The sequence below is a fragment of the Pan paniscus genome, chromosome 12 (assembly GCF_029289425.2).
Source record: "Pan paniscus chromosome 12, NHGRI_mPanPan1-v2.0_pri, whole genome shotgun sequence".
NCBI lineage: Eukaryota > Metazoa > Chordata > Mammalia > Primates > Hominidae > Pan > Pan paniscus.
Window position 1 is genome coordinate 16,011,182 of NC_073261.2, and position 14,341 is coordinate 16,025,522.

Sequence of the window (14,341 nt, forward strand, 5' to 3'; positions counted from 1 at the left end):
TCACCTATCATGGCCCAGGAGAGCATGAAGAATGGGTTCTGGGTAAGCTTGCTGGAGGAGGAGACCTGTAACTTGAAGGAAGAGCAGAAGTTAGCCTGGTGAAGAGAAGGGTGGACCAAACATGTAAATGCCCAGGGTGAGTGAAAGCACAGCATGAGTATGACCCCTGAAAATAGTCTGCTATGCTTAGAACACAGGCTGGGGAAAGGAGAAAGAGTTGAAGCTGGAGAAGAGTGCTGGGGAAAATTCATGAGGTCTTAGACCCTGCTGAGGAGTTTGGCCTTTCTTTTGAATGATCCAGGTAAGAGGGTGACACAAATAGGCAGACTGAAAAGCATTAAGTCTGGAGTTAAGGAGAGCTCTGTTGGGAACGTCCTCATGACATGGCAGCTGGCTTACCCCAGAGTGAGTGATTAGAGAGAGCAAAGATGCAGCCACAGTATCTTTTATAACTTAGCCTCAGAAGGGATGTGCCATTATTTCCACCATGCTCTATCAGTCACTCAGACCAACTCTGATAAAATGTGTTAGAGGACCACACAAGATCATGAATAACAGGAAGCAAGGATCACTGGGAGTCATCTCAAAGGCTGATAATGACAAAGAGCGAAACCAAACTGAGACCAGAGATTCAAGTTCAACAAACTGAGGCTGGTAGATTTTCTGGGGGACAGTACCCAAGAGATGGAAGCTACATAAAGAGAAAGAGAAATCTGCATAGTGATCCCCTGGAGTTTCTGGCTGAAGGGCAGCCTGCCCATGCATAGGAACAAGCCCAACAATTCTCAGAGCTCACGCAGAGTTGGGAACTGTTTGAGTTTCCACTAGCCAGAGTGGAAAGGCCTCGGTAAATATACCAGGTATTTGGAAGACAAGCAGAAAGACCACACCACAGAAGCACTGCTAAGTTTGCCCTAGACAAAAGGCTACTGCAGAACCATCCTAAAAGAACTTAACAAGAAAACTGGAAAGCATCAAACTGACTCACCAGGAACTTAAATGTCTGCTAGAACAAAGTCGTTAAAGGACTACAACGTCCTCCAGCACTCAAAAATGTGAAATTCACAATATGCACCAACCAAACAAACAAAAAGCCTGCTTGGATTTTGACTGGGATTAAACTGAATTTATAGATCGATCTGGGAAGAACTGACAGTATGATGTTTGCTACAGATTTTTCATAGATGCCTTTTATCAAGTTGAGGAAGTTTCCTTCTATTTCTGACTTTCTTTGAGTTTCTATCATGAATGGGTGTTGAATTTTTTTCAAATGCTCTTTCTGTATACTTTGAGATGATCATATGGTTCATTTCTTATATTCTGTTAATATGGTGAATTACATTGAGATATTTTTTAGCACAGGCTCCACATGACTTGAATGAGACAGCAGAAGAGAGGTTGCCTTAAAAAAGCCAGATATCTGATCTCCCAAACAGCATCGACATATATCCAAGGGACCAGTCCTTAGCTTAACAAGCACTAAAATCTGGCTCTGTGAAAACACAGATTCTCATCTCACCCTTTCCCAATGGTAGATGTGTACATTAGAATGCTCAATTACTCACTTTCATGATTACCATGTAGATGTATAAATTAGAATACTCAATTACTCACTTACAATGAACAGAAACCGTAAACTGGACTAGTAATGATCAACTCTTTCCCTTCAGCATGCCTCCCTGGAGGCCCAATACGGATGAGAAGGTGGTTTGGTGAGCATGGCACCAGACCAAGGAGGCTCAGGTGGATGCTATATCCACACCTGCCAGCCCCATGTCATAGCTGTGGTCATGGTTCAAGAAAACCTCTCCCCCAACAATGCTGTTGGACATGACCAGCATTTGCCTGACTAAACCCTAGTTTTATTATGCTTTTGCTCTTAAATCCCTCATGCTGTCCCATTCTTTCTTTAGATAAGTTAATAACAACGTCTTGATTGTAGTCTACTCATATGTTGATCTCAGGCATTTGTAATGATTTTTAAAAATCAAATTCTGTTTCAGTGGCTGACGTTACTTTTTTTTCCCATATAACTTTTTGTCAGCACCAGACTGAGGTTCTTTTAAATCCTTTGTCTAGACTTTGAGACATGAATTCATTAAATAAACAGATGCCAAAATTTTTTTCTCTCTCACCTTGGACTTCAATTTCCTCTTACCAAGCTCTTATCACAACTGATGATTGATATTACAGAGCTCCTTGAAACCACCTCTGCTTTCTAGCTGCTGGCTAGCCTGACTTCCCTCAGGAAAGACCCATAAAAGGAAGAATTGCCCCCAACAAATGAGCAGAGCATGATCTGTTGTGTGAAAGGAAAGAGGCATGACTTTGGATCCTGTAGAAGCCAGTTTGCTCTACCCAGCAAAAAACTGCTCCTTATCCTGAGACTTTAACTCTGGCAACCAATTTTCCTAGTTAGGTTACTGGAAACAATAAGAGGAATTGGGCCACAGTGAATACGATCCAATGAAAATCCAGTGAAATTCTTAAAAAACCTTGGTAGTTCTGGTATCTCAGTATTGACACAGAAAAGACAGGCCCTACCTAATGAATATTTTAACTTTTATCAACCTTAAAACTCTAATTAAAATGTTGTCCAGCAATTTTTACTTCTTACGAGGATATGTACGTTTTGAAAATTTTCAAGGCCATAAAGGGTTTATCACAATCATGACATTTCATATATTCGTAAAAGCAATTTATCTAGTTTTAAAAATCTGAGACTCAAAGTTAAATTTCACAAAAAACAAATTTTTTTTGTTCCTCTATTAGACTTTAATTATAATTTTCATAAAATGATTCACATTACATTTTCTGAAAGAAGATCAGAAAAATCCATTCTTGTGGGCCATGCACAGTGGCTCATGCCTGTAATCCCAGCACTTTGGGAGGCTGAAGTGGGTGGATCACCTGGGGTCAAGAGTTGGAGACCAGCCTGGCCAACATGGTGAAACCCCATCTTTACTAAAAATACAAAAATTAGCTGGGCGTGGTGGCATTCGCCTGTAATCTCAGCTACTACGGAGGCTGAGGCAGGAGAATCACTTGAACCTGAGAGGCGGAGGTTGCAGTCAGCCGAGATCTTGCCACTGCACTCCAGCCTGGGTGACAGAGAAAGACTCTGTCTCAAGAAAAAAAAAAAGAAAAATCCATTCTTGTAAATAACCAAGTGCTGACTGAAACAAAACAAAACCTTAAAATGTTAGAACTACTTAAAAACAAAACATTTGCTTAGTTTATTATATATGTTATATTCATTTACATGAATGTATTTGTTTATATTATGTTGTTTATATATATATTAGTATTTCATTATTCTTGTTTGTTTGTTTTTGAGACAGAGTCTCACTGTGTCGCCCAGGCTGGAGTGCAGTGGCGCGATCTCGGCTCACTGCAACCTCTGCCTCCCGGGTTCAAGTGATTCTCCTGCCTCAGCCTCCCAAGTAGCTGGGACTACAGGCGCCCACCACCATGCCCAGCTAACTTTTTTTGTATTTTTAGTAGAGACGGGGTTTCACTATGTTGGCCAGGCTCGTCTTGAACTCCCGACCTTGTGATCCACCTGCCTCGGCCTCCCAAAGTGCCGGGATTACAGGCGTGAGCCATTGCGCCCAGTCTAGTATTTTATTGTTTTATTATACTTACCAGATAACTTGATATCTGTAGAGTTAAACATAGTTTTCCTAAATATCAAAGGTCCTGATTTCTAAAATGAAAAACAAACACAGGAAGATCTTGTTAGAAAGTTTTTTTTGCAACTGTTTTACCCCACAACATATAGAGTTCTAAGCCTTGCACTCCTCTCTCTGACAAGAGTATTTTTTTTAATGTAAATCTGATCACATCACTAACTTGCTTAAAACCTTGTCATGGTTCTACTTCCTGCAGTTACCCTGAGGATCAGGAGGGCTCTGGCCTCTAGCAGACTCAGTTAGGGCCAGTGACACATAAGAGGTAAAAGATGCTGCCATTGCAGGATTAGTGCTGCTCAGACGTGACATGAACTGACTGCATTTGCATGTTGCTCTCCTGGCATCAATTTGAATGTACTTTTGATAAGGAACTGTCCCCCTCTCCCAGCTCCAAGTCGCTATGGTTTACCAATGCAATTACAACAGACCGAAATTCTTACTGTAGCCTATAGGACGTGAATAATCAAGTCCTGCCCACCTCTCAACTTTCCAGTTCCAGAAAAGCATGATATTCTTTCCTGCCCTCAGGATTAGTGGTCAACCTGAAAAATTTACTTTAAAATCCTTCCTTTCACCCTTTGTTCATCTAGTTGGCTCCTTCTCACCCTTCAAAGCCCAGCTCAAAAGCCCGTTCTGCAGGAATTCTTCCACTGTGGCCCATATCCGGCCAGGCCCTCCCTTATATAATCCCTAGCACCCTTTCTTCTTCACAACCTTTCCACAATTTAAATCAAATAATTGATTAGTTGTTTAATGTCTTCTCAGGAATAAAAATCCTGCAGTTAGAGACTGTGTTAAATGTACAAATGATTAGGCATTAAAAACAAAACAAAACAAAACAAAAAACACTGATAGGACAAGTGGTAACCTCTTCCCTTCCCCAACAGAGTTTCAACAACAACAATAAAATTCCCAACTTGGATCCTTCCTTTGAGCTCCAGATCCAAATACCCAACTGCCTAAAGGACATGTCCACTGGCAGATGTCCAACAGACAAACCTGTTTTAAACCAGACACACTCCTCTCTGCTCACCAACTTTTCCTACATTGTCCACCTTGGCTGGAGGTGGTACCATCTACAGTCACCCAAGCCATGGCTCCTTCCAGTTCCCCACTTCCATCACCCAATCCCCAAGGCATGCCTACTTTATCTCACAAACATTTATCAAATTTAGTTCTTCCTCTCCATCTCTGTCACCACTGCCCTAATTTAGGCCCTCTGCATTTCCTGCCTAATTTCTGCAATAGCTTAACTGGTACTTCTACCTCCAGTTCTGATCCTATAATTCATCTTTAGACAGCAGCCATAGTGATTAGCATTATGTCTAAGATCTTTCAATGGCTCCCTCATTCACATCCTAAAGTAGCTACTGGGAGTCTGGAGGTCTAATCCAACCTAAAAATGGGATATATTGGGCCCACAAGAGGCCTTTTTAAAACTTTTTAGTTGACATAATAAAAAGATGGATTCCAGTCTCACTTAAAAAAACGAGCTGGGGCAATTCTGTGCCCACTCTGCTAGAGTGTATGCAGAGTAAGCTGAAGCCAAATGGCAGCTGCTCTCTTCAGAATGGGCATGCAATCTGTAGTCCACAACATTCCTCACTACCCCCTCCAGTCCTGAACTTAGCCCACTGTGCTTAATGATATGACTTGCCTTGGCCAACACAGGTCCTTGAGTTTGAGGCCTCTGGCCTCAGGCTCAAGGCCAAGGTCAGGCATGGAAAGCTTGTGGTGACCTGAGTCCCCTCTAACAACCCTGCCAGAACTTGATGTAGCAGGAACACCAATAATTTCCTGCACTGCTGCTGCTCTGCTCCCCTCCTCTTCTTCATCAAGGTAGTACTTATCCATCTTTTAAGACTGAGGAGGCCGAGCGCGGTGGCTCACGCCCGTAATCCCAGCACTTTGGGAGGCTGAGGCGGGAGGATCACCTGAGGTCAGGAGTTCGAGACCAGCCTGATCAACATGGAAAAACCCTGCCTGTACTAAAAATACAAAATTAGCCAGGCGTGGTGGCACACACCTGTAATCCCAGCTACTCGGGAGGCTGAGGCAGGAGAATCCCTTGAACCCGGGAGGTGGAAGTTGCAGTGAGCCAAGATTGTGCCACTGCACTCCAGCCTGGGCAGCAAAAGCGAAACTTCGTCTCAAAAAAAAAAAAAAAAAAAAAAAAAAAAAAGACTGAGGCAGGTCTCTCCTCCAGGAAGCAGGGTTAGGTGACCCCCTTGGTGCTCCAGTAATATCCCAAGTATATCACAGTGTATATGACTATCTACTCATAAATCTGTTATCCCTATTATTGTGTGAACGTCTTGGGAGAAGGGGCTATGGCTAAAATTCATCTTTGCAACAGCAATGACCAGTCTAACATATGACACACAGTGGTGCTTCAACCATTTGCTCCCTTGTACACTCAAAAGAACCATTTCTTGGCCAGGTGTAGTGGCTCATGTCTGTAATCCCAATACTTTGGGAGGCTGAGGCAGGAGGATGGCTTGAGGCCAGCAATTAAAGACCAGCCTTGACAATATAATGAGACCCCTATCTCTACAAAAAAATTTAAAAATTAACTGGTGTGTGGCATGTACCTATAGTCCTCGCTACGTGGGAGACTGAGGCTAGAGGATTGCTTGAGCCCAGGAGTTTGAGGCTGCAGTGAGCCATATGACTGTGCCACTGCACTCCAGCCTAGGTAACAGAACAAGACTCTGTCTCAAACAAACAAACAAAAACAAAGAAACAAAATTTCTTGATAGATTTGCAGTACAAATGAAAGAAAGCCCCACTCTCCTTTCCTGTTTCTGACAACCTGAAATGAGGAAAATATAAGTCCACTCTTGGGAGAGAAGGGCTTTTAGACTTCTAGCGGCCCAGGGGCACACAGGAGTAAAATTAGCCTAAAGGTCATGCAGCACTCAAGGAGCAAACTTCTCTTTCTCATGCAGGAAGAAGTACACTTGGCAAAGATCTTTGCAGGTATGTTCACAGTACACTTGGCAAAGATCTATACAGATATGTTCAAGTAATCCAACAATATGCATGCAACTGATTCACTTCCAATATAGTTATATTGACAATTCACTATCGTAGCAGCAGGAAGCCATGAGAGTAGTTCACTGAGTTCTACTTTTTCCCGTTCAGGAAATTAAATAATGGAGATGTGCAGACTATATAACTGGCACACAAATTAGGTCACCAACCCAGAAGAATCCTGGAGGAAATGGCTGCACTAGGTCTTAAAAGATCCAGAAAGATACCCAGCGTGTTCCTCTGAGTAGCTTTTGTGTTGTGGGAAGTATTTGTAGTCCTTGGAACTACTTTCTTTTTCTGGTTAAGGAAATCAAAATATAAGTCTCATCTTTAGAACCTGGACATTATTTCATGCATGTGGAAAATACCCATCCCAAACAGTGCTGGATGAGTCATCTGACCCCAGAGAAGCCGGAGATAATGCCTCTTCCAGACTTCCTGTCTCTCTTTTGCAAGACTTTCCATAATTCTGCCCCTGCATCTCTCCCACATCATCTCCTCTAATTACTGGATGCCAAGTTTTCTAATAGCCTGCCTTGGAAAGAAGGTTTCCACCCACTCATGCCTCCAGATTCGCCTTTCAAGCACTCCCTAATCACAAGTCCCGCCCCACCTACACACACACTCTCTCTCCCGGAACTGTGACAGGAACTGTAGAGAAATTCAGGAACTCAAGAAGAGAGAAATAGAGGTAGGGTGACTACTGCACGTTTCCCCCTCATTTAAATTTTTTCTTTTCTTTCTTTTTTTTTTTTTAAGGAAGCGGCAGACCCGCTTTCTAAGTTTATGCAGAAACTGAAGCGCTGGCAAGTCCTCCCCGCGGCCTCAGGGGTGTGGCCCACTGTGGCTGCATCCGGACAGGAAGAGTCGAATCCCAAAGATGCTGCTAGATGTGCCGAGAGATTCCTGATCCAGCCAAAACATGTCAGAGCAGAATGAGGGCCACGGCGTCGGGCATGGTGACCCTCAGTAACAGTCCGAGCGCTCGGACCGGAGGGCCGTCCCACGCGCAATCCTGACGGCTCCTGCCTGCAGCCTAGGTCGGGCCGGAGGAGGGGCCGCTCCCCGCTCCCCGATTGTAACAGACAAAAGGCTCAGGGAGGGTATCAGGGGACCCGGTGCTGACCCGGCAGAGGCCAGGTGAACAAGCCCGGGGTCCCGGGGTCAAGCGAAGCCCCACGACGGCCCTGACGGCCCGAGACGTGCCACGCCTGGGTCCCGACACTCCACTTACGTCGTTGACTGTCTCTAACCAGAGCCCGAGCTCAGGGACCGCGCGCACAGCCGCCGGGGCCCAGCACAGGAGGCAGAGGGCGACGCGCAGCAGCGGGGCCCGGGCGGGAAAGCAGCGGCGGCGGCGTGGCAGGAGCCCGGCTACCGAGCGGCAGGCGGCGACCATCTTGACCTGGAAGCGGCACCTGGCGCTCCGAGACGCCTGCCACACCCGCACCTGGTGCAGCACCGCCCCAGGCAGGCGGGTCCGAATCCGGGACGCGGGGCTCGGACTCGGGTGTGGAGGAGGGGCTCGCGCTTGGGCCTGGGCGGAGAGGCGCCGTGCAGTTCTGGGAAACCCGGCCAGGACCGGGAGGCAGGGCTTAGGGCTCTGAGCCGGGCCCGAGCGTGCAGCTGGGAGATGCCTGGAAGGCAGAGATAGGAGCCAGGATGTGGAGTTGGCGCTGAGACGTGGAGGCTGGGCTCAGGGCCTGGCGTGGGCGTGAAGATAGAGGAGGAGCCGGAACGTGCAAGGGAGGGCTGGCAGCCCGAGCGCGGAGGCGGGGCCGGGTAGGGAGGCGCGGCCGGGTAGGGAGGCGCCGCCGGAGTGTGGAGACGAGGCGGGGCTCGGGAGTGTGGGGGCGGGGTGGGAGGCGTGGCTCGGGGCCAAGCTGGGTGTGGGGACAGGGCGGGGTTGGAGGCGGGCTCGGGACTGTGGAGGCGGGGCGGGGCTCGGGACCAGGCCGGAGTGCGGAGACAGGGTGCAGCAGGAAGGAAGAGCTTGGGGCCAGGCCGAGCGTGGAGGCGGGGCCGTGTGGAGGCGGGGCCGTGTGGAGGCGGGGCCGTGTGGAGGCGGGGCCGTGTGGAGGCGGGGCCGTGTGGAGGCGGGGCCGTGTGGAGGCGTGACGTGGGACAAGGCCGGGATTTGGAGGCAAGACCCGGCGGGGAGGCGGAGCCTGAGCGTAAAGGCGGGGCTGGTCAGGGAGATGGGGTCGGAGTGGGGAGGCGGAGTTGAGGACCAGGCAGTAGTGTGGAGACGGGGCTGGACGAGGAGAAGGGCTTGGGGTTAGGCCGTAGTGGGGAGGCCAGGTTGGGCGAGGAAGCAGGGCTTGGAGCAAGCCCTAGTACGGAGACGGGACTGGGCGGGGAGGCGTGGCCTGAGTGAGGAGACGGGCCTGATTGGGGAGGCGGGGCCTGAGTGGGGAGGCGGGGCCTGTCTGGGAGATGAGGCGCAGTGGGGAGGCGGGGCTCGCCGCCAGCGAGCGCGAGTGTCAAGGTCCTGGAGTCGCATGCCTACTAAGTGCTAGGGTTGGAGTGCAGTCTAGAGTTCTTTTCCCAGGGTGTCTCCATTTCTTGCGTCTTCTACACTTACCCCTGCCTCGACCCTCTCAGCTGTATGGAAACCGTTCTTTAAATTCAGGGAATGTGCCAGGAAATTGCTTTGAGGCCAAGGCCAGTTGAACACAAGGCATTGTGTTGTGAAGGTTAACGTTAATAGGACAGTTAATACTTTTCAGAACAAGTAGTTACTTGACTGGCTTAAAGCTCAGAGGGGTCAGGGCTTGGATCCGTCTTATTGTGTGCCTTCCCTTGCATTTTCAGCTGTAAGCTGAATACATGTTTTGCTGTCAAAGAGAATTAGTTCATTCATTATCAAATGTAAATAATATCCAGCAAGGGAATAGAATCCTGTGCTAATATTGTTATTAACGTAGAATAAGATCGATTTATAGTCCAAAGGCCTTGGCTGCTTTACCAGTCACCAGTAATTATTGAGGACCTACTATACACTAGAGATTGCATGTGCATCTTCCCAGCAAGCAATGTGATCAGTTCTGTTTAGGTCAGAATAACTGTAACAGGACCACAGGGGAACATCCACCAGAGATTTAGGAAGTAAGTGAGGGACAGGAGGAGAGAACAATACATGAAATTTAAGTTCTACAAGAAGAGTTAAGGGCGAGTTACCTGTGGGAGTGAGGGTTAAGTCTGAAGTTGTTTTAGTTACGAGAGAACTGGAGGAATGGAAAGATCTTCCAGATGACTGGATGTTGGTGTGAGACGGAGAGTGGCAAAGCTGAGAATATTTAAACAGTACCAAAACATACAGGCATTCCTAAATTAAGTTAGGCAGATGGCACCTTTAGTGTAAGAACACTGGAGAGGCAATGATTTTTTGTTTTGTTTTGTTTTTGAGACGGAGTCGCGCTCTGTCGCCCAGGCTGGAGTGCAGTGGTGCGAACTCGGCTCGCTGCAAGCTCCGCTTTCCGGGTTCACGCCATTCTCCTGCCTCAGCCTCCTGAGTAGCTGGGATTACAGGCGCCCGCCACCACGCCCGGCTAATTTTTTTATATTTTTTAGTAGAGACTGGGTTTCACCGTGTTAGCCAGGATGGTCTCGATCTCCTGACCTCATGATCCGCCTGCCTCGGCCTCCCAAAATGCTGGGATTACAGGCGTGAGCCACCGCGCCCGGCCCCAATGATGGTTTTTAAGTAAGGATGAGCTGATCAGAAAGATCGTGTTGGTTGTCAAATTGGGAAACAGGAGCGTAGGAGAGCCAGGGTGACACCATTTTAAAAATAACTCCATCTTAAAACTAGCAAGGTACATTTCTTGCTAGTCACCACCCATGGTCGTAAGATGTTTACGGTGGCTGGGCACGCCTGTAATCCCAGCACTTTGGGAGGTCAAGGCGGGTGGATAGTTTGAGCTCAGGAGTTTGAGACCAGCCTGGACAACATGGCGAAATCCTGTCTCTACACGAAATACAAAAATTAGCCAGGTGTGGTGGCGTGCCTGTGGTCCTGGCTACTCAAAGAAGCTGAGGCGGGAGGATCACTTGGGCCTGGGAGGCAGAAGTTGCAGTGAGCCCTGCACTCCAGCCTGTGTGACAGAGCCAGAACCTGTCACAAACAAAAAAAAAAAAAAGAAAGAAAGAGAAAGAGCTTTTCCAAGAGGCTGCCGAAGATGGCGGAGGTGCAGGTCCTGGTGCTTGATGGTCGAGGCCATCTCCTGGGCCGCCTGGCGGCCATCGTGGCTAAACAGGTACTGCTGGGCCGGAAGGTGGTGGTCGTACGCTGTGAAGGCATCAACATTTCTGGCAATTTCTACAGAAACAAGTTGAAGTACCTGGCTTTCCTCCGCAAGCGGATGAACACCAACCCTTCCCGAGGCCCCTACCACTTCCGGGCCCCCAGCCGCATCTTCTGGCGGACCGTGCGAGGTATGCTGCCCCACAAAACCAAGCGAGGCCAGGCCGCTCTGGACCGTCTCAAGGTGTTTGACGGCATCCCACCGCCCTACGACAAGAAAAAGCGGATGGTGGTTCCTGCTGCCCTCAAGGTCGTGCGTCTGAAGCCTACAAGAAAGTTTGCCTATCTGGGGCGCCTGGCTCACGAGGTTGGCTGGAAGTACCAGGCAGTGACAGCCACCCTGGAGGAGAAGAGGAAAGAGAAAGCCAAGATCCACTACCGGAAGAAGAAACAGCTCATGAGGCTACGGAAACAGGCCGAGAAGAACGTGGAGAAGAAAATTGACAAATACACAGAGGTCCTCAAGACCCACGGACTCCTGGTCTGAGCCCAATAAAGACTGTTAATTCCTCATGCGTTGCCTGCCCTTCCTCCATTGTCGCCCTGGAATGTACGGGACCCAGGGGCAGCAGCAGTCCAGGTGCCACAGGCACCCTGGGACATAGGAAGCTGGGAGCAAGGAAAGGGTCTTAGTCACTGCCTCCTGAAGTTGCTTGAAAGCACTTGGAGAATTGTGCAGGTGTCATTTATCTATGACCAATAGGAAGAGCAACCAGTTACTATGAGTGAAAGGGAGCCAGAAGACTGATTGGAGGGCCCTATCTTGTGAGTGGGGCATCTGTTGGACTTTCCACCTGGTCATATACTCTGCAGCTATTAGAATGTGCAAGCACTTGGGGACAGCATGAGCTTGCTGTTGTACACAGGGTATTTCTAGAAGCAGAAATAGACTGGGAAGATGCACAACCAAGGGGTTACAGGCATCACCCGTGCTCCTCACCTGTATTTTGTAATCAGAAATAAATTGCTTTTAAAGAAAAAAAAAAAAAAAAAAAAAAAAAAAAGAAAGAGAAAGAAAGCAAGAAAAGGAAAAAAAAAAAAAAAAAAGGAAAATGAGGAAGGTTAGAATGAACTATAATGCTGGCTTGCAACTGAAGATATCAGTGTGAACTCGTTTTTAAAATTTAGTTTTATAAATAGATGTAGATATGTGTGTGTGTGTGTGTGTGTTTATATTTTCTTGCACTGATTCCCAGGAGGACCTAGAAGCAGCGAAACCCCAGTAGCAATAGGTACATCTAGCACCAGATCTTGCTTTATAAATATCATTCTCCACTAAAATAAACCAGGGATCCTTGGAGAAGTGGCTGAGCCCAGGAATGGAATAGAGAAATTCATGATGAACTTGAGAATCTTGTTTTGCCAGAAAGTAAGGAAGTGGGTAAAAAATTATGAGGACACGTCAAAAAGGCATAGGAGCCAGTTTGAAGGAGCTCCCTTCCACTTACCAGATCTGGGACAATTTGGTCACCAAAATGATAGTAGTGGATTGTAACTCATTGACTCAAATAGGAATCCATGAGTCTATACTAACATAAATAAATAAATGATTACATAAATAGGAAAGAAAATCACTTTCTTACAGTTGGAAAACTAATAAATGCAGAAGGAATAACAAATTTAAAATATCACCATTTGGCAACTATCACAATTAAAATTGATTCAGAAAGAATCATCAATTCTATTCTAAAGTTAGTTGGCAAAAGCTTCATGAGGAAATATCTTCCAAAAATTACTTATTAATTACAAAGAGAAAAACAGTAATTATACAGTGGAGATACCTGGCAGACACCAACTTAATGATCAAGGTTAATCCCACAAGGATTGGGACAAACAGACATGATATGTATCATGATTTGATTAACTGAAAAGAAACAGCATGACTTCTGTGATATTCCTGCCAAAAATGCATGCCCAAAATGCAAAAATGCATCTAATCAAGGTATTCAAGGAAATGAGGAAAAAATTCACATACTTAAATCTAATCACAAGGAAACATCAGACAAACCCAAATTGAAAGACATTCTACAAAGTAACTAGCTGGTATAATTTACAAAAAAAAAAAAAAAAATATATATATATATATATATGCCAGGTTCTTGAAACAGCTGAGGAAGTTAGAGGTTAAAGGAGACCCAATAGACATGATAACTAAATGTGACATATAGGCCTAGCAGTCTGGAGCCTACACCAGAAAAATTGTTTTTGCTATTAAAATTCTTTAGACAATTGGTGAAATTTGAACAAGGACTTTAAGAAAATGGTATTGTCAATGTGAATTTCCTGAATGTGAAAATGGCACCGTTATCACACTGAGAAGGTCCTTTTTCTAGAGAAAAGCACACTGAAGTATTTAAAGGTAAGCGGGCACCACATCTGAACTTATTCTTTGGTGGTTACAAAAAACTTTTTATATATTATATATATAAGCTTTATATATGTATAACATGTATACCATCTCTAACTATCTATCAAGATAATCTAATAAAACCAATTTGAATGAAGAGTATGCAGGTGTTCTTTGTATTCTTCTTGCAACTTTTCTTTGAGTCTGAAATCATTTCAAAAGAAAAATTTCCAAAACTAAGAAAGAAGGGGGTAATCACTCTGTGGTTCTCCCTGTATATATGTTAATAAAATTTATATGCCTTTCTAAGAAGGAGGAGGAGGAAGGGAGAAGGAAGGGAGTATCTCACACCTCTCACATCCCATACAGGGATCCAACTTGGTGTCCTCCACAGCAGATGGAAAATTTATGATTACTTGGTAAAAATAGATTGACAGTCAACTGATTGCCAGAGTGCTTTACTCATTCTCTTTTGAGTCTTATGGGATTTAGAAAAACAAACAAATAAACAAACAAACAAAACAGCTACCATATAATTTTTAATTTGAAAAATTAAATCCTGGAGCAAACAAAAATTGTCCAAAGAACAAATAAGGAAAAATTTGGCAATAGTTGACTGTAAGCTAGAACTGAAAGGCCCCCATCAATAGACCAGTCCTTCCTCTAGTGGAATTTATTGCAGCTGTTATAAAACTGAATCACAGTTCAGAGGTTGCTGTGCAGGGAAATGAAAAGGCATTTGAGAACATGAAGTATCATGAGATCCTGAATTCAGTGCTATTAATGAGAGACTTTGGGGTATGGCTAACACCAAAAATGAATAGATGCTATTTTTGCATAAAAAGCTGTACATTTGATTCATTGCTTTTACTTAAAATATTGGATTGTATGAGAAATTTTGAGAGAGTATCATATAAAGCACCTTTTCCACATACTTCCATTTGCCTTCATTTAACTTTTTCT

At 45.7% G+C, this 14,341-nt stretch overlaps 2 protein-coding genes across 4 annotated transcripts in view; one reads left to right on the forward strand and one right to left on the reverse strand.

Annotated features, from left to right (window-relative positions):
- The window catches only part of TMEM87B (transmembrane protein 87B), a 61,382-nt gene extending 52,830 nt beyond the window's left edge, over window positions 1–8,552 (reverse strand). Inside the window, exons 1-2 of one of the 3 annotated variants that reach the window (XM_055107416.2) lie at window positions 7,960–8,552; window positions 3,646–3,706 (exon numbers count right to left, since the gene is read on the reverse strand). In XM_055107416.2, the coding sequence (XP_054963391.1) occupies window positions 3,646–3,706; window positions 7,960–8,124 (226 nt within the window). In that variant the 5' untranslated portion in view covers window positions 8,125–8,552. The remainder of the gene's footprint in view (window positions 1–3,645; window positions 3,707–7,959) is intronic. The other 2 variants (XM_055107415.2, XM_055107417.2) reach the window with 2 other exon arrangements.
- A 452-nt stretch (window positions 8,553–9,004) lies between these two features.
- On the forward strand, window positions 9,005–11,544 carry LOC117977006 (large ribosomal subunit protein uL13). The gene has a single exon (XM_055107418.2). The coding sequence runs from the start codon at window positions 10,907–10,909 to the stop codon at window positions 11,516–11,518; it is 612 nt and encodes a 203-aa protein (XP_054963393.1). The 5' UTR covers window positions 9,005–10,906; the 3' UTR covers window positions 11,519–11,544.
- The last annotated feature ends 2,797 nt before the right edge of the window (window positions 11,545–14,341 follow it).